Source organism: Scleropages formosus, chromosome 1 (genome assembly GCF_900964775.1).
Source record: "Scleropages formosus chromosome 1, fSclFor1.1, whole genome shotgun sequence".
Lineage (NCBI taxonomy): Eukaryota > Metazoa > Chordata > Actinopteri > Osteoglossiformes > Osteoglossidae > Scleropages > Scleropages formosus.
In genome coordinates this window covers 16784815-16803451 of record NC_041806.1, presented here as the reverse complement: position 1 = coordinate 16803451, position 18637 = coordinate 16784815, and the positions used below count along the sequence as shown (strand labels likewise).

At 45.7% G+C, this 18637-nt stretch overlaps 3 protein-coding genes across 4 annotated transcripts; 1 reads left to right on the top strand and 2 right to left on the bottom strand.

Annotated features, from left to right (window-relative positions):
• Positions 1-10294, top strand: LOC108937855 (FACT complex subunit SPT16). Its single transcript, XM_018758033.2, has 24 exons — positions 1-401; positions 1208-1300; positions 1432-1602; positions 2113-2265; positions 3045-3191; positions 3372-3523; positions 3714-3886; positions 3983-4073; positions 4407-4480; positions 5075-5187; positions 5308-5373; positions 5484-5579; positions 5662-5777; positions 5858-6011; positions 6139-6266; positions 6376-6638; positions 6723-6841; positions 6921-7159; positions 7335-7410; positions 8022-8191; positions 8415-8544; positions 8673-8802; positions 8889-8963; positions 9079-10294. Exons 1-24 carry the CDS (start codon positions 336-338, stop codon positions 9183-9185), a joined length of 3102 nt encoding a protein of 1033 aa, XP_018613549.1. The 5' UTR covers positions 1-335; the 3' UTR covers positions 9186-10294.
• On the bottom strand, positions 10132-13009 carry LOC108937828 (E3 ubiquitin/ISG15 ligase TRIM25-like). The gene is made up of 6 exons (XM_018758002.2): positions 12232-13009; positions 11679-11771; positions 11509-11590; positions 11228-11320; positions 10506-11134; positions 10132-10152 (listed from the first exon to the last, which is right to left on the bottom strand). Exons 1-6 carry the CDS (start codon positions 12814-12816, stop codon positions 10132-10134), a joined length of 1503 nt encoding a protein of 500 aa, XP_018613518.2. The 5' UTR covers positions 12817-13009.
• Positions 13010-15429: 2420 nt separating this feature from the next.
• Positions 15430-18637, bottom strand: LOC108937880 (zinc finger protein 454). Of its 2 annotated transcripts, none has more exons than XM_018758090.2 (4): positions 18343-18637; positions 17239-17390; positions 16757-16808; positions 15430-16600 (listed from the first exon to the last, which is right to left on the bottom strand). In XM_018758090.2, the coding sequence occupies exons 1-4, from the start codon at positions 18545-18547 to the stop codon at positions 15657-15659; spliced, it is 1353 nt and encodes a 450-aa protein (XP_018613606.2). In that variant the 5' UTR covers positions 18548-18637; the 3' UTR covers positions 15430-15656. The 2 variants fall into 2 exon arrangements, with proteins under 2 accessions (XP_018613606.2, XP_029105987.1); XM_029250154.1 differs by having other exon boundaries at positions 17533-18407.

The following is an 18637-nucleotide window of genomic DNA, read 5'->3' as shown; positions in this document are numbered from 1 at the left end:
ATAAATGTATGCGTATCAGTGTGCCTCTACTTGTGGCAAACAAGGAATCAACTTGACATATTTATGCATTAGTAAATACTAATGCATAACCTGGGAACATTTCTACATTAGATAAATATGACTTTTAAACGAAACGGAACGCTTTTATTACATTGATTGAAAAATAGTCGTTTAGAAAATAAATTTTAAAGATTTTTTTGCATGTAAAATATTTTTTTTGCGTAGTTACACGAGGAAAAGGTAATAATACAGACGAGGCGTGGGCAGCGAATTTTTGAGACCGAAACCGGCCTTCGTTGAAGCCGGGCGCTCAAGTTGGGAAGGACCGCGGCGCCATGGCGGTAAACTTGGACAAGGAAGCCTATTACCGCAGGATCAAGCGGCTGTACGCCAACTGGAAGGTAGGAAGCATTGCTCATCGCGGGGTTTCGAACTGTGTGGGGATAAATTTGCACTTATCCAAAGCAAAGGGGTGAGCATAGAGAAACAGGTGTGTGTTAGAGGGGGAGAGAGAAAAAAAACGTGTGGCTACCGCGCTGCTACCGCTTCTCGTAGGCCTATCATCACTACTACCTCCGTTTTGCTCGCATTCAGCCTTGCTGTTTGTGTGCGACTCAGCTTTGTATCGTACGTGCAGGCTCAGGCACCACTAGAGTTTGAAACGGTAACTATTTCCAGGTGGCATTTGACGGAGATGTGTGTGTTGAGGGGGTACCACGCTGTTGCTGTGCGTTAGCGCCACAGTGCCACGGCAGCTAGCCTGTTAGCACACCTCGGCCTAGCTAACCCGCTAGCGCCCCGCTAAAGAGCCCACTGCGCGGCCACTGGTGCGGGCTTTTCACGCGGCGCCGCATCTGCCGTGTGCCCTAACATTTGCACTCGCTCGGAACGTGCTAAACAAGTTTTATTTTCTCGCTTAACCCAACAACCGCATGTTGTTGCGAGGACGTCGTGAACATTCGGGATGTAGCAGCAAAACTTGGTTTAAACTGGCAGTAAGACGCGTTATTTTCGTCCCACTGAGGAGACGTAGCGCAAGTATCCTGAGGTAGCGGTGCCTCACAGTCGAAAGCGGTGAGCTGTAGCTAACGGTGGCTAAGCTAGCAGCGCATCCTGTTAGCCGTGTGTTAGTCTCCCGTGCGCTCCATGAGAGCGCGCTTCGGATGTGCAGCGCTAAATTCTTCCTTTTATTCCCTCCCACCCCCAGAAAGGTGAAGATGAGTTCGGTAAAGTTGATGCCATGGTGGTGTCGGTGGGAGTTGACGAGGAGATCGTCTACGCCAAGTCAACTGCCCTGCAGGTGAAGTGAAGTAAACATATTACATCTCCTTCAACATACACTTGACTTCACCGTTTCCTCTGGCTGTCAGTCACGATCTGAATAATTGTTTTTGCATTTCTGTCTCTCTTCTTTTCTTTTCTCCTGCCCAGACTTGGCTCTTTGGCTACGAGCTCACGGACACCATTATGGTTTTCTGTGAGACGAAGATCCTTTTCTTGGCCAGCAAGAAGAAGGTGGAATTCCTGAAGCAGCTCACCGTGACCAAGGGCAACGAGAACGCCAACGGCGTCCCGCCAATAACCCTGCTCGTTCGCGAGAAGGTACCGCTTCCCCTCTCATATAACCTGTACGTGATTTCTGCTGTGTGTCATCCTGGAATATACTATATAGGTCATCTTCCACCCCGTTCAACCAAGCCACCTCACCACACCCACAAGATCATGTACTGTGGTACAGCTTCCCAGTGCAACCTGATCGAAACATGAGTTATCGATATATCTAATTGAGCTGGGTGGCACAGCGGGTAGTACTGGTGCCTCACAAAGCCTTTGCAGTGCTTTGCAACCTGGGTTTTTGGAATTTGGATCACTTGGTGAAGAGTTGTACCCCATTTTTTGTGTGGGTTTCCTCTCGGTACTCTGTTGAGTTGTCAGTTAAAAAGCTGTTGTACATCACTTTGGAGAAAAGCTCTCCGGTAAATTAATAAATGTCAATATGTATTTATTTTAGGGATAGCGTGACCTATCCTACCTTGTTTTATTTTTAAATTTTGTTTTTAACTTTTGTCTTTGTGCTCACTGCTGTTTTGTGAATGCACCCCTGTGGTTCAGAATGAAAGCAACAAGGCCAACTTTGACAAGATGTTGGAGGCCATTCACGCGAGCAAGGAGGGCAAGACGATTGGGGTCTTCATCAAGGACAAGTTCCCTGGAGAGTACATGAAGAGCTGGAATGACATGATCACTGCGGATGGCCTGGAGAAGGTGAGGTAGAGGGAGGTTAGAGAGAATAAGACCCTTATGGCAGAAAATATTAAAGGATATAGCAGTGAGCCCCTGGTCTGGGTCACAACTACACTGTGCTGTCTAACACCTTAAGACTTGGTCACAGTCACAGTACTTTGGTTATATTAGCAATGTACTGTGAACCTACCCAGCGTTGAAGTTTGTGTGTGTGTTTTTTTAATTTTGGAACTTGCACTTTCTTCATGAACACATAGCCTGCAATGATATATAAAAATGTCAGATGTAGTAGTCTGGATTGTACCTGTCTGAAAGGTGAAATGCTCTTTCTTTGTAAATCTGAAGTTTATTTAACATTGCTGTCAAGACAATAATTAGTTTGCATCATAAAGCTAACCCAGCTGGCTGACTGCACAAGGAGTAGCTTGGCTTTCAAGTTGTTGTTAGCCAAACTTACTTGTCGTTTTTCACTTCTAGTTGATTTGCCAACGTCATAAATAAGTTGCTGAAGGGTTTTGAGCAGTAGTATGGTGTGGGGTTAGAACTAGCAATATCCAGGTTGCTCGCCTTTTGTCCTTAATATTGAAACTGCATGCTTTTCTATAGTTTACCCTGGTACACCTTGTTATTCAAGAAAGCTTTAACAAAGCTATCAGTGGTGCATCTGCATAAGGTGACTTGCACTAAATATACAGTACTTGGATATATATCTGTCTTCTCCATGGACCTGTAACTGTTTTACATCTGTGCGCAGCAATACTGCAGTGATGTATTTCATGCTAATTGTTATTCTTTAACAGGTTGATATCAGCGCAGTGGTAGCCTACACCATGGCTGTGAAGGAGGATATAGAGCTTGCTTTGATGAGAAAGGCTGCGGGCATCACCACTGAGGTCTTCACAAAGTTCTTCAAGGAACGGGTGATGGAGATTGTGGATGCAGACGAGGTATGGAAAAGAGCGAACTGAACTTTACCCAGTCTTTTATTGAGAACCTTAAATGTGTAACTAATTGCTTATGCATACCCACAACTTCACTGTAATGTTCTTTCAGTGTGACTGTGTAGATCTACCCGAGTGTAGTTGGCACTGGTTTACCAGAGTACTCTACTGTGTTGACCTTAATAGAAAGTGCGTCACAGCAAACTAGCGGAGTCTGTGGAGAAGGCTATTGAAGAGAAGAAGTATCTTGGTGGGGCTGACCCTTCCACTGTAGAGATGTGCTATCCCCCCATCATCCAGAGTGGAGGAAACTACAACCTCAAGTTCAGTGTGGTCAGGTAAGGGAAGTCTCATGTCTTAGTCAAAACACAAAGTGACTTCCATAGAAATGTCTATTAACCAAAATGTTGAGCCAGGACGTACTTTGGTTGCATGGCAGTCATGGATGTGCACCGTAAGATACGTTTCAGTGTTCGATTCAGAGCTTGCAATAATGATTCCTCTCCCTACCTTGTCTGTCTGTCTTAGTGACAAGAACCACATGCACTTTGGTGCAATTACATGTGCAATGGGAATCAGATACAAGTCCTACTGTTCCAACTTGGTACGCACACTGATGGTGGACCCACCCCAGGAAATGCAAGATAACTACAACTTTCTTCTGCAAGTAGAGGAGACGCTGCTCAAGGAGCTGAAGCATGGTATGTGTGTGTGTGTGTATGTGTATGTGTGTGTATGTGTGTGTATGTGTGTGTGTGTGTAAGATATGGTCAGTTATTGTTACTGCATATTTACAGGTGTGAAGTTCTGTGATGCCTACAGTGCTGTGGTGGACATGGTGAAGAAGGAGAAACCAGAAATGGTGGCTAAGCTCACCAAGAATTTGGGGTTAGTTATTTTTATGTAACTGCAAACACATGAATGTTGTTTTAGTTCTTAAGAAAAGAGTCTCAACATTTGTATAAGACTATGTATTAAACTTTATGTAAATATTATCATAAGTATATATTAGTGATTAAAGACAAAAGTTGTACAGCATAGCTCAAAATTTTGTGCTTGTTTGACACTGGTATTTGCACAAATGTTCACTGTATAATTCATCAATTGCAGCTTGTGTAGGGGTTAATTGCTGAAATCACTTGTAAATCCTCTGAAGCTGAATTGACATACTAGGCTTTGCTAAATGATGTTTTTTGCTTCATCTTTCCTTCTTTGGATTAGGTTTGTAATGGGGATTGAGTTTCGGGAGGGGTCCCTCGTCCTCAATGGCAAGAATCAGTACAAACTTAAGAAAGGTAAGACATGACATTCACTATATGGTTTAACTGCTGCTCCTACCTGGGGACAAGAGGAAGCCTGTCTGAAAAATGTGTGCTAGTTGAGACCTCATCTTCTGCAAAAGTAATACAGTTTCTGCCTTTCTTTGATTTTATTGCTCTGCTTTTTTTTTTTTTTTTTTTTTTTTTTCTTTTTTGGGTCTGATTCTCATTGTGGGTAATTGGCTTGTGCCAAATTTTGGAATGGTACAGCAGGTAACACTGGTTCCTCTCAGCTCCTGGGCTGTGGTTTTGGATATAGGCTAAAATCTGGCTTGATCTGTGTGGAGTTTGGATGTTCTCACCATATTTTGTCCATGTGCTCTGGTTGCCTCCCACATTTCCACTTGTTTCAGGTGGATTGTTGACTTCAAATTGTCTATTGTTTGTGAATGCGTATGTGTGAGGTTGCCTTGTGATAGACTGGAGTCTGGCCAGGGCATACCCTGCTTCAAACACTGTGCCTCTGGCATTGTCTGTATGGAATGCTTCCTGTTTTGTAAACATGGGGTTGAATGAGTGTGTTGCTTTTTGTGTGTGTTCAGAACTTTACTAGAAGTACTGTGTTTTCAGGCATGGTGTTGAGTGTAAGTCTGGGATTGTCCGACCTAATCAACAGAGAAGGAAAGAAGGAGGAACAGAAGAAGTATGCTCTATTCATTGGAGATACAGTACAGATCAATGAGGTTGGTATCTGAAAAATTTGGGGGGGGGTGGGGGAGGCTTATTCTTTTTAAACCTCCGATCTTTGTTTCGCGTGTGTACATTACCGTCCCTGTGCTGAATTCTGCTTCCCTGTCAAACAGGATGAGTCTGCTACAGTTCTCACTGCAGCAAAAAAGAAGATCAAGAATGTGGGCATCTTCTTAAAGGTGAACATTCCGCTCTTTTGAAAGACATTTGGAGTAAACTTGTTAACTGAATTTAATGATCATTCCAGTTGCATGGTTGTGAAGCATTAATTTTTTCCTTTCCCTTTTAGAATGAGGATGAAGAAGAGGATGAAGAAGATGAAGACAATGCGGAAGAACTTCTTGGCAGGGGAGCCAGGGTTGCCCTACTTGCAGACAGAACTCGGGTATGTGCCCTTGTGTACTAAATTGAGCACGTTTCATTTTCTTGCTCACTGTCCACCCTGACTCAGCCTTTTGATTGACCAGAACGAGATGACTTCTGAGGAGAAAAGGCGAGCGCACCAGAAGGAGCTTGCCAGTCAGGTAAATGAGGAGGCCAAGCGGCGTCTGACAGAGCAGAAGGGAGAACAGCAGATTCAAAAGTAAGCGGGGGCCCTGAGTAGGAAATGGTCCAGAGTTTACTGTGTTAATTGTATTCTCACGTGCCCTTTGCGACTTCTAGGGCACGGAAGTCCAACGTCTCCTACAAGAATGTTTCCCAGATGCCGCGGGAGAGAGAGATTCGGGAAATGAAGCTTTTCATTGATAAGAAATACGAAACAGTGGTCATGCCCGTCTTTGGCATTCCCACCCCTTTCCACATTGCTACCATCAAGGTAAATTAGGCCCTTCCACACCTCCTGTCTGACCGTAAGAAGCACCTTTGAAGGAACAGATACTGCAGATACCCTGGGGGAAGAATTACAAAGCTCACCAGTTTTCCTTCTGTTCATCTTTATGTAGAACATTAGCATGTCTGTGGAGGGAGACTACACCTACCTAAGGATCAACTTCTACGTACCTGGTAGCTCTCTTGGCCGCCATGAAGGCAACATCTTTCCTAACCCGGAGGCTACCTTTGTCAAGGAGATGTGAGTGGACGCTGTCTGAAATTGTGTATTTAACCTTTCTGCTGTGTCTATGTGTGCGTTTGTCAGATATTTGACTTCCAAAACTTTCTTTCTCCAAAACTCCCATTAGCACGTATCGGGCCTCTAACCTGAAAGCTCCTGGGGACACATCCGTGCCCTCCACCAACCTGCAGAATGCTTTCCGCATTATCAAGGAAGTGCAGAAGCGCTACAAGACCCGTGAAGCAGAGGAGAAGGAAAAGGAGGGTATTGTCAAGCAGGACTCGCTGGTGATCAACTTGAACCGCAGCAACCCCAAGCTCAAGGACCTGTACATCAGGCCCAATATTGCTCAGAAAAGGATGCAGGGATCACTGGAGGCACATACCAATGGTGAGGGTGGGGGAATGAGGACCTTGTCCTGGAGAGAGGAAAATTGGGCAACGGCCTGAAGTTTGATGTCCTCCTTTCTCTCAGGGTTCCGTTTCACCTCTGTGCGTGGAGATAAGGTGGATATCCTCTACAACAACATCAAACATGCAATCTTCCAGCCCTGTGATGGGGAAATGATCATTGTCCTACACTTTCATCTCAAGGTATCTCATATGGCCATGATTTTGTGTTGCGTAGCTCTGTGCTGGTTTTTGTTACACTGTCTCCTCCATTTCTGGGCAGAATGCCATCATGTTTGGGAAGAAGCGCCACACAGACGTGCAGTTCTACACGGAGGTGGGCGAGATCACCACAGACCTGGGCAAGCACCAGCACATGCACGACCGCGATGACCTCTACGCCGAGCAGATGGAGAGGGAGATGAGGCACAAGCTCAAATCCGCCTTCAAGAACTTCATTGAAAAGGTTGAGAATCTTACAAAGGAGGACCTGGAATTTGAAGTTCCCTTCAGGGACCTTGGGTGAGTAGTCACAAGCATGAGAGACAAAAGAGGAGAAAGGGGGAGGTTGTTAAAATAAAGAGATTGGGGCAAAGGCCCTAGATTTGTAGAATTCTCATAATTATGATTGAAGGAAACTAGCTTGATCGATTGTACAGTGAAGGAGTGACATCTGCTTTGTATGCTGTGTCTCTAGGTTTCAGGGCGCCCCCTACAGGAGCACCTGTCTGCTGCAACCCACTTCTAGTGCCCTTTGCAATGTCACTGAGTGGGTGAGTGTGGGGTGTTCCTACTCTTATTTTATTATTAAACATTTAGCAATTTAAGACAGTTTAGTTCCAGGAAAGAGTACAGAGGTGGCAGTAACATGTATTGTGCTCACTGGTGAAATATCAGTAGAGTGCTGCTGTTAGCACAAAAGCTAAAAGATAAGCACAAGAACAGTCAGTTCTGAAAAAAGCAGTTGAGGTGTGAATTCAAAAGCAGTTGAGGTGTAAATTCTAAAGCAGTTTCAAGGTGTTTTGTGGCAGATTTTTTTTCAAAAGGCACTTGAAAGCCAGGAGACTGGGAGTGGTTCTGATGTTGAGGAGAAGCTCATTTCATCTTGGGAATAAGGACTGAAAATGAGCAATGGTTTAGTCTCTAACAATCACAGAAAACCTGTGCGTCATTCAGTTTATGCTACAAATATGCAATGAGGAATTTAACTGAGTAGGATGAATGTGAATTTGAAGTCTTATTGTTTCTCGGTGCAAATGTTAGTCTGGCCCAAAAATACAGTAGACAGTTGCTCCATATAACTGCTCTAGATAACATTAGATGCTGTCTGTGAAAGTTAGTGAAAACTTTATATTCATGACTATCCTGCTGCTGTTGTTCTTAGCCTCCCTTTGTTGTGACTCTGGATGAGGTGGAGCTGGTGCACTTTGAGCGAGTGCAGTTCCACCTGAAGAATTTTGATGTGGTGATTGTCTATAAGGACTACAACAAGAAGGTCACCATGATCAACGCTGTACCTGTCAACTCGCTGGATCCAATCAAAGAGTGGCTGAAGTAAGGTTATGTTGAAAATGGCTAGTGGGAAACCTGATAACTTGGTGGTTCATATTAGTAGCTCAGCTTAAGTTGTGCTTTGATTTTGCATAGAAATTAATTAAACTGAATTTTCACATAAATGATATCTTGGTGTTGCATTTTTTAAGCCTTCTATTGGGAATACAAATATGTTACTGTGTCCTCATTCAGAGATTTTTACTGGAAATTTACCCCCAAACAGTTCTTGTGACATCAAGTACACAGAGGGTGTTCAGTCTCTGAATTGGACCAAAATCATGAAGACTATTGTAGATGACCCAGAAGGCTTCTTCGAGCAGGGTGGCTGGTCATTCCTGGATCCCGAAAGTGAGGTGATTTACTACTGAGTGTCCGTTTAAATGTGGACAAACTAATTAACAATTGCTTTAGTTTTGGAGTTTTTAAACAACATTGTTTGAGTGGTCTGCAGGTGCACTACAAAAATATTTCTCCATGACAGGGGAGTGGGGAAGAAGGAGATGACTCGCAGTCAGAGATGGAAGATGAAACATTCAATCCCTCTGCAGAGGAGGAAGAAGAAGAAGAAGAAGACAGTGATGAAGACTATTCTTCAGAAACTGAGGATTCTGGTAGAAACCTTTATGACATGGCCAGCTTATGTGTGTGTCCATGCAAGAGAGTGTACAAACTTTGTTGACTGTGTCATCTTTCCCAGACTATAGTGCATCTCTGGGCAGTGAGGAGGAGAGTGGCAAGGACTGGGATGAGTTGGAGGAGGAGGCACGGAAGGGTGAGTACATGGGCTCCATTGTCAAGCCACTTTGCAGTGCTGCGAAAGACCTGCCTATTTCTTTGGTCATGTGTCGTCAGTTTGTGGACATCATACTAACACTCGCTCCTCTCAGCGGACAGAGAGAGTCATTATGAGGATGCAGACGAGAGCTCGAACCGGAAGAGGAAAGGACGGTCATCTGCTCCGCCTCCCAGCAGCAAGAAGAAGAGGCGGCACTAACTGTGTTAAGGCAGCACACCACACTGAACCTGTACATAAACACAAACCTAGTCATCTTTTGAATATACGGCACCTGCCATATTCCACACACACTCACACAAGTTCTTACATAATGTGTACACACAGTACATTTTACAGAGCTGTTACCGATGTATACAAAAATCCAAAATTCCATTTCATCCTCTGATTCTCCTCATTCCTTTGTCTTTTTGCCCCTCTCTTTAGAGCTAGAGAGCAGTTCAAGGTTAACTGGTTGTCTAACTGGCAAAGATAAAGTTTGTTCTTCAGGGCTGAGTTTGTTTTTTTTTTTTTTTTTTTATTTGCTTTTGTTTTCAGGTAATTGTAAAAGTATATGTGCGTGTGTGTTGTGGGAAGTGTCCGTCTTAGGTTCATGGTGGGGCTCTGCCTTTTGTTCTTGTCGGACATTACATAGACTTGCTGCAGGTATGCAAGTCTATTGTAGTTGGTCCATAGCCCTAATGTTACACTTCCTCTCTTCAGTTAATTGGACTTAGACGCTCCTAGATTTCTTTTTTTTCCCTTCTCCCAAAGATCACAAACACCCACTGACCACCCCAGAGCTGAAGGCATCTTGCTACAAGAGTTGTTGAACAACAGATGTCTGAAAAAAGCAGCAGGACAAAAAAAAGCAATGAGTTTGGAAGTATGTATAGCCCCAGAGGAGACATACTCCCTCATATGTCATAACCCTCTTACTGCACACATACAGACTCGCGGACTTTGTTGCTCTCTTCTCTATATTCATACAAGATCGGTGGACTGTTGCGCGTCTAACTCATAGCCTGGTTATTTTTGTTTTTTGTAATAAAAAGGGGAAAAATATTTGTCATATATGGTTGTATTTTTATTATGATCTTGTAGGGTTGTCATAAAATGCTTCATGCAGTGAAGAGAATCTTTGAATTGCATATGGCAGTAAATAGGCTTATTTCTCTTCATGAGAATTCTGGGTTGAAAAGAAAAGAATGGTCTTAATGCTGTGAGGAAATGTATATACTTGTAGTAAAAAACAAATAGAACAACTATGTTCTGTAGAACTCAGGTATCATTTGCAAGTACTATTGTAATTTCAAATCATTAAAACTGAATGCTACAAAAAAATTGTAATTTCAAATTTTTGACATGTGACTTGAATATAGTAATCAACACAGTAGACAACTTTCAAAGCTAAAGGTCACATCTTGTTAGCATTTGTAGCCAGTGAAGGTGATTTAACTGCATTCTTCTACAGCCAGGAGAAACTTCCTGAAAGAAACATGAGCACATCCTCCTGTCTTTCACTTGGTCTGTAAATCTGACCTGATTAATGGACTGGGTCAGACTGCCAAGGATCCCAGAGGGTGGGGGGGGGAGAAGTGTCAACTGTGGTGCAATGAGAGGTAATTTCAGCTGCAGTTCACTCAGTTGTATAGAGATTCTGGTCGGCGGCTCTGCTTTGTACAGTCCAAAACCGAGGCACACGGGCTCGGTGAATTTGGTGTGGAATGTGTACAGGGGATCAGATAAGATGCTTGCATCCCAGAAGCTGATGATACCATCCTGATGATTGATGGTTACTGCCACTTTGCTGTTTGACAGGTGTTTGCATAGCTCCTGCTTCACCCCATTGTGGTAAACAAATAGGTTTTTGTTATGGTGCGTGAGGCTCCATGACATATTGTTGAAACCAAACGTGGAGTTTCCCTTGTCTTTTCTCCAGATGCTGGAGTAGGTCACAGCAATATCCCAGTAGCCCTCTGCCTCCACCTCCCAGTGTCGATTCCCTGTGGCAAAGCACTGGGCACTGAGAACCTGGGGGACCTTGTCAAACCTGTAGGGGTGTGGGGGCAGTAGCAGAGGCTCCTTCCTTCGCTCCACAGACAGCAGGTCGGCCGACACCTCGAGGAATAGGCTGGCGGAGACTGGGTCCAGAGTCAGTACATCGTCACCTGGGAGATGAGCATGTTTGACTCAGTGCATCAGTCACAGTAAGCAAACAAATTACAAACACACAGGACACCAAAGGGGTCCACCAAACTGACCAGTGAGTCTGGACACACTTGTGTGAACCTTGGTGAGCAGAGTCTTCTGCAAAGCACTGAAAAGGTGTTTCATTTCCTGTGAAGCCACATGTCCTAGTTGGACAGGAAAATGTAAGAAAGGACAGAAAACATGAGTCTGTCCTTTTATTAGGACTCCATATAGCCACACCTGACAAAATGTAACGGAGCAATAGGGGCATCAGCATTAATTGACAAAGGTGAACATGTTAAAGGTGTTAATGATAGTGGTGAAGCTGTTGTAGAATTGTGGCTGAACTTACCACAGTATGCAGCCATGATTCCAAACAGCAGCAAAACTACCATGATTATGGTCATGCTGGTGCTTTTTTCCACCTTTTGTATCTGTGTGAAGAAGAAAAGCTTAGACCAATGCACCTGCTGGGCAGGTCTTCCAGTGAATGATGTGCAAAGAAGGGGGGTTGGAACTCACTGGTTGATGCATGTTGTCCTTCAGCTTCCAGATGCTGCTCTGGCAGCCCTGCAGCTTCTCTCCCAGCAACCCGCTGTGCTCCATTATGCAGTCCTGACACATCCCATAATACACATAAAACATAAATGCCTTCTTCCACCATCTACAAACAAAAATACGCTCTTGTAGCGACTCATAATACCTTGCAAGTACAAACTAGAACGCACGGCAGCATGTGAAACACATCCCGAAATATTGGTGATGACTGGACTGGTCTGCCTGGGACATAATGTGAAGTGAATGAAGTTTAAGACATGTGGAATGTCTGATCCAGTGTAAACCTTCCTCTTATGGGAAATGTGGAAAATTTACACAAACATTTCAACAATCCCTAGAAACGTAGGTGGAAAATGAGTGTTAAATTTTGGGAAGAAAGCACCAGGTAGGCAATGGAGACACAATCTTCCAGGGTGAGCTATGCATTCATGAACAGTTGTAATACACAACTAGTTGAAAACAAAGTTCCCCTTTGATCTTGAGTGAAAGACCAATCGCAAAACACATGCAGGCTTACCGTAATTTTTTTCTCCATAGCGCTGGACATTTTGGCTATATTGTCTGTGTATATGGTCTCCACCACGCACATGTTGCACACGTACTCCTTGGATGCTGAGCTGTAGCGCTTGTATTCTTTATGCTTTTTGCACTTCCTCTCCATCGCGTTGCCCTGTGCCCTAGTGAGAGGGTGCCCTCTGAAGGCTGGAAGGACCAAGTGGGGCTTAATGTGCTCGTTACACATGGACACCTCACACCTTAGGCAGGTGTCCACTGCCACTTCCTGTTCCCCCGGTGCACAGCAGTCACAGTAGGCAATGGACTCATCCTTCTCCTCCTGGGCCTCCCTGAAGTTCTCGGCGATACTGGCCAAAGCGAAATTCTTCTGGATCTTGATCAGGGGGCCAAAGTATGTCCTGCAGTCAGGGCAGCGAAAGCCGCCCATCTGGATGACATGATTCAGCATTCCCGTGACACACTCCATGCAAAAGGTATGTCCGCAAGGCAACAGATGGGGGTTCCTGAAGATGTCCTGACACACCGAACAGGTGAGATCCATTTCCAGGGGCGTTTTTGGCTGCATCGCGGACATGGGCTGCGCCATTGTTTCCCTGCAGTTGGTTGAGTCTTTGCGAGTGCTGTTTTTGCTGGAGGCCGACTTAGCCTCTGCGCGCGGGATACAAGTGAAAGCAAAAACATTACACTCGCATTTTAATTGCCCAACTCCAGAGGCTGGTTCAGAACGTCACGGGGAAATTTCCAAAATTCTTGGCAGAAGTCGCAACCATGGCACTTGATTAAAGTTATTTTAAAAGATCCTATGAGTCTAATTGGATTATTTGTGTAAATGGCACTGCTATTAACGGTGGATTCTACATGTGTCTTGTGTATTTCAGGGACCTTAGAGAACTTAGTGCTGGATATGACTTGAGCTGTAACAGATACAGGTCAAGTATTTGGACAACCATTGTTTGTGACAAAGTTCCAGGTAAACAACATGAGTCCTGAAGGGAAGTCCCTTGGTAGACGGACTGTCTTGTGACCTGAGGATTTGTAAACTCAGAAGGAAATTCCAGAGATTGAGTGCTCTTGATGGACACTGTGCTACAGCAGGTAACGAAATGGTTAAAGCCCCTGCATTTGGAGTTGGAGTATCTTGGTTTGAATCCCACATGTGCTGTGGTATCCTTGAGCAAAGTACTCACCCTAAAAAATAATCCAGTAAAAATGGTCACATATATGATCGTACCACGATGCTATGAAATGGTTTGGAGAAAAGCCTTAGATACATTTAAAATAAAAAAGTAGATGTTGGGCTAATGATGGGCCCATCAGGATAGCAAATCACAACTAAGACCCATAATCTGGGAAGGATGTACTTTTCTCACTGATAAAGAGTAATAGAATGTTTTATTTACTGCGTGAAACTAAAACTGCTTGTGGACTCATTAGATACCAGCTTTTGACTTTTGGTTTTGTTCCTGTGTGTCAGAGAACCATTCCTCCATCACGGCATTGACTACATTGTTTCACACAACAAAGACAAAACGATCAAAAATGTGACGGTCCTGTTCATAAAGTAACTCGTTAAGCAAATAATGAAAAACACAAAAAAGTCTACCTTTGACACAGCAGTGAAATGTGTACAATTGTTCCACTGTAAACTCATGTAGCCCAAGTTCAATCTTCTCCCACAAGATAGGGGACAGCTGGTACAGTAGTGGTTAAAGTTGCTGCCTTTGGATCGAAAGGTCACAGGTTTGATCCCCATCTCTATCTATAGTACCCTTGAGCAAGGTACTTTAAATTACTCCAGTAAAATTGCCCAGCTGTATAAATGGGTAAATAACTGTAAGCTTGTAGTAATACTGTAGTAACCTTAACATTGTAAGCTGCTTAGGAGAAAAGTGTCTGCTAAATCAATAAATGTAAGATGAAGGCTAAATGATAACTACTTTTCATTAGTATATGGAGAATATTTTTGTTGCTTGGTTAACTTGCTCTGTATTTCACGGAGGTCCTTACACTTTGGCTGCTTTCCTAAACTAACCCTTTCACACATTTTATCCAATGTCTGCATTATTCATTTAAATTAATTTTAATTAGTTTATTATTTAGACTTTTTATGTTTGCCCTCCTTTGCGTGTGAAATTAATATCCCAGACTAACCAGGTTTCACAGTTGTATTGTTCATAACTTTCATTTGTAAGGATTTACCTGTTTTTACAGCTGAGCAATCGGTAGGATATGTAGCCTGATCAAGGAGTGCAGATAACAGTGCTTTTACCGTCACTGTCAAACCTGAGCATAAGGCTAAAGGTGCGTATGGGTGTGTCGAGAGAAGCGAAACTTAAAGGGAGGAATGCATTCAATGCGTTTGCCAAAATTAAAGGAGACATGTGACTTCCCAGATCTAATACCAGGGTCAGTTCCACAACTGTTAACAGGAACACATTTCGTAGAAACCTTACCTAAGGCTGCAGACACAGGGTCAGGAATTGCACACCTAAAACACATCCGGGACTGTGGTCTTCAAGATGGCATTCAATTTCTCAGGGCAGCATGATAATGTGTATAAAGTGGACATTCAGCAGTGCTTTTCCAGAACAAATCATTACTCTCACCTCCTGCTATGCACTATGGTTCATGTTACTCCAGGCATTTAACTGTTTCTGAGCTCTTTAATGTGTAATTATAACAAAGTGGCACTCAATTATCTGTTGAAAAAGGTTACATTTAATCAAGTGTCTGGAAAAATCAAGTACTGTGTAAAGGGTAAACAAAATGTTCAAAATACAAGAGGTTTTCTTAAAAGACAAAAAAAAAAAAACTTCTACAAACTACATACATGTGGATTTGGAAAACGTGTGCAACATTTCTAGAAGAGATTTAAAAGTTAACTTTCTGTGTCATAATTCTTTAAATGTGATTTTCAGCTGTTTTTTCGCAGCTTATGTCGTGCGACACAAAACGGACGTTCTTCCAGATAATAACCACCCGAAGAACTCTGGGTCTGAGCGCAACCGCTCAATCACAGTGGCCCTGAAAAATAAAATAAATCAGTGCGCTCACATCGGACAAGCAATCTGTACTTTTGCTGGGATTTGCAACTTGGTTTGCTTGTCCACAATGTGGTATAGACAGTAACACTCCACGGAAACATGTCAGAGGTGAGGAAAACAGCTGCAGCTCAAGAAACCGGCGTGGGGTTTTTTTTAAAACGCTGCCAGCGAGGTCACAGCGCACACCATGTGGTCACCTGCGCTGGGCATAAACCGCGTGGGGTTCTCCACGTGCACCCCAATGTCCGGTTTTTACCGACACCTGCTGAAGCGGACGGGCAGAAAACACTTGTGAAAACACTGAAGTGAGGTAGAACGGCTTTTGAATTGAGAGAGAGACCTGAGTGCACAGCGGTGTGAAGAAAACGGTGCGGGACTCAGGTCAATGCGCCAGGAGACCGGCCACAGCGTGCGTCACCCGGTGTCTCTCAAACTTCCTGTGGCTTCGAAAACGTTTATCGCACAGATTGCAAACGATGGGCTTCTGCCCCGTGTGACACCTCATGTGAGAGCTGAGGTTCGCTTTGAGTCGGAAAGCCTTTCCGCAGAGGGCGCACGGGTATGGCTTCTCTCCGCTGTGAAACCTCTCGTGTCGCCTCAGGTTCTTGCGCAGGACGAACTTTTTCGGGCAGCGGGAGCAGCAGTACGGCCTCTCGCCCGTGTGGAAGCGCTCGTGTCTCCGCAGAAGCTTCCTGCGATTGAAGCTCTTCTCACACAGCAGGCACTTGTGCCGGGACAGGCTGCGTTGCACCTGCCACACGCCATTGCCGCAGTGCGTGTAGCAGCAGAGCCTCGTACCCGTGTGGGGACCCCGGTGGGGCTGCAGATCTCGGGGCACCTGGGAGTACTTGCCACGCGGCCGCCTCGTCCTCACCGCCTGCACGTTCACCAGCCGCACCGAGCAAGGTCTCAGCAGCTTCAGCAGCTCCGAAGACACCACGCCAAGCTGGCTCCTGGACGTGTGTGGAGGGACGGCGCTGTTGGCTGGAGAGGCGCTACGAGGGAAGGCCCCCCCGGGACTGTCAGGACGGAGTTCGACTGCTGCGGATGCGGCCTGTGGCTCTTCTCCCGGTGAGCTGTCCGAACCGATGACCTCGTTTGTAGATCCAGATTCGGAAGAAACCTCCACAAAGTAGCGAGGGCTCGGCAAGTGGCACGGCAGAGCCTCCAGCTGGGCCCCGTCGGGCGGCCCGGCCCAACCCTCTGCGTCTGCGCACGCCCTGTGCTCATCAATACGCGTGTGCCGCTGGCTCTCAGTGGGCACCACATTTGCAGAACTCCTCCCCGGACTGCATCCCGACTCAGCAGCAGCTCCTCCGCTGATTCCTGGGTTCAGGGGACACCAGAGGTGCGTCAAGTGCAGCTTGCGAATGCGCCACAGTTACAGCTCTCCGCCTCGACCCCGTTTTGCTGTGGTGACCGTTGCAGCAGTTACCACGCACGTGTCAGCAGCGTGTGTCACTTCACACGCTTTCAGCTCACCGTCTAGGCTCTCCTGCTTGGCTGGGGGGCCACTCCGCTCCATGGTCACACACTAAAATGACAGCAAGAGGAATCCTTAGCCACTGCTCCCCCTGCTGGGCTCCACCATCAACACAGCGCGTGACTGGAGCAAGCAGAAAGCGCTCATAGGGCTGTGGTCACACTGACACTGTTCTCTCCAAAGACATTTACAGTGTCGAGCCTCACAATTATTTACCCTTTCATACAGCTGAGTAATTAATTAGTGGATTAGTAATTAATTACTCGAGGGTACTATAAAAGCCACTCCAACCACTCCACCACCTGGTGCACTGATTTTACTGTAGTATTTCCATATCCTGTCAATAGCAGGTACACTGTCCAGTCTGCAAAAACTGTACAAAAATGAATATGGAAAAATTGCAGGATGAGCATAAATCCAGACTCTGGAGCACAAAGACAATGAAAGAACTTTGGCGCTGAGCTCATGTGGTGCAACTCACCTCCACCTTCAATTCATCGCACTTCAGTTGAACGTCCACAGCCAGCTCCACGACGGGGGCAACTTCACCGCGCAGCCCTTCGCCGCTGCGCTCCATCCAGAACACGCCGGCACGTTCCTCAGCAGCTGGGGCCTTGCGGGCAAAGGCTGTGCCTGTGTGTGCGCACACGCGCACAAAGTTACGAGCGCACAGTTTAAAAATCACAGAACATGACTCTGTCACTACTGTACTGTATTTGCATTGTGGAGCACACTTTTTAATTTTACATAATACTCTTAATGATAGTATAATTACGTCATCTGTATTCTTTTGCTTTTACTTCTCCATGTGAACTTCAGAAAGTTCCAGAAAGCAGAGTGGTCATTTTCTACAGACAGGGACGGGGCTAAAAGGCCTTGACCGGGTTTTGTTGAGAGAACATTCTAATAAGGACTAAATATGGGGCACAGAGGTGCTGCCATGCGCATGCGCACATCATGTGCGGCTGCCTTTCTGACCCCCCCGCCCCACCGAGCAGCTCGCGAGGACCAGGCTGGCGAAACAGCGTCGTGCACGCGCCCGTTGTAAATAGGAAGCGCGAAAGGCGGCCCCGGTCACAGCTGGAGCGGCGCGTTCACGAAGTTACTGTTACAACTGTAGTGTTTCACGGCTGTACTGACGAAGAAATCAGGACTAAATACTTCTCAGAAAGTTTGTGAGGCTGGAAAGTTGGTTGCTGAAGAAGAGTACCCGCTGTATTATGTGTGTCTGTTGTCTTTTTGTGTGTTGGGAAACAGTCTCTCCTGTTGCTTTTTTAAAAACAGTATCCAAGCAACGGAATGACACACTTTGTCTTTTCAACTTGGTTTGAGACCCCGGTCTTTTTGTGGCAAATTAAATACCTGAACCTCTAAGGAAGGGAAAGAGCCCCCCCCTTTCTCACTGACTGTCTCACTCACACACTGTGGAATCCTGAAGAGGACACGCGCATACCCACGTGCGCGCTCACCACACACGGAAAACAGCGCAAACTACTGCACGCTGTTTCTTTGTGACACAAAGAAGAGTTTAAAGACTTTTCGCGCCACAACACCGCGCTCCTGCATCCCCGTCCTACCAACGCACCGCACACGTGTCCCGCATCCTCGCCTCCGCCGACCTGCACGCCCACGCTGCGCTGGTACTTCCCCTCCTCCCGCCCGTGGCCCCACGCGGCCCCCAGGTAGCGCTCGGCGGCGCGCGCCTCGAACAAGCTGCCGATGTCGGCCACGGCCGCCCTCACGAGCCCCTCCAGGATGAGCGACACCTCGCTCCGGAACGCCGCCGACATGGTAGCCGCACCGCTTGCAGCTCGCGCTCGGACGTGCGACCCGATCAACTTTACGATCCTCAGCGATCGCAGCGCTCGCGTGCGCGCGGA

Coding starts and splice junctions, on each gene's coding strand:
- LOC108937855 (XM_018758033.2), top strand. CDS start 336: ATGGCGGTAAACTTGGACAAGGAAGCCTATTACCGCAGGATCAAGCGG. Junction 3,887..3,982: donor GCTCAAGGAGCTGAAGCATG/GTATGTGTGTGT, acceptor GCATATTTACAG/GTGTGAAGTTCTGTGATGCC. Junction 6,842..6,920: donor TCCTACACTTTCATCTCAAG/GTATCTCATATG, acceptor ATTTCTGGGCAG/AATGCCATCATGTTTGGGAA.
- LOC108937828 (XM_018758002.2), bottom strand. CDS start 12,816: ATGGCGCAGCCCATGTCCGCGATGCAGCCAAAAACGCCCCTGGAAATG. Junction 11,772..12,231: donor CTATGGAGAAAAAAATTACG/GTAAGCCTGCAT, acceptor GGGATGTGTCAG/GACTGCATAATGGAGCACAG. Junction 10,153..10,505: donor TGACCCAGTCCATTAATCAG/GTCAGATTTACA, acceptor TTTTCAACCCAG/AATTCTCATGAAGAGAAATA.
- LOC108937880 (XM_018758090.2), bottom strand. CDS start 18,547: ATGTCGGCGGCGTTCCGGAGCGAGGTGTCGCTCATCCTGGAGGGGCTC. Junction 16,809..17,238: donor GCGATGAATTGAAGGTGGAG/GTGAGTTGCACC, acceptor CTGTCATTTTAG/TGTGTGACCATGGAGCGGAG. Junction 16,601..16,756: donor CAAGCAGGAGAGCCTAGACG/GTGAGCTGAAAG, acceptor CCCTGAACCCAG/GAATCAGCGGAGGAGCTGCT.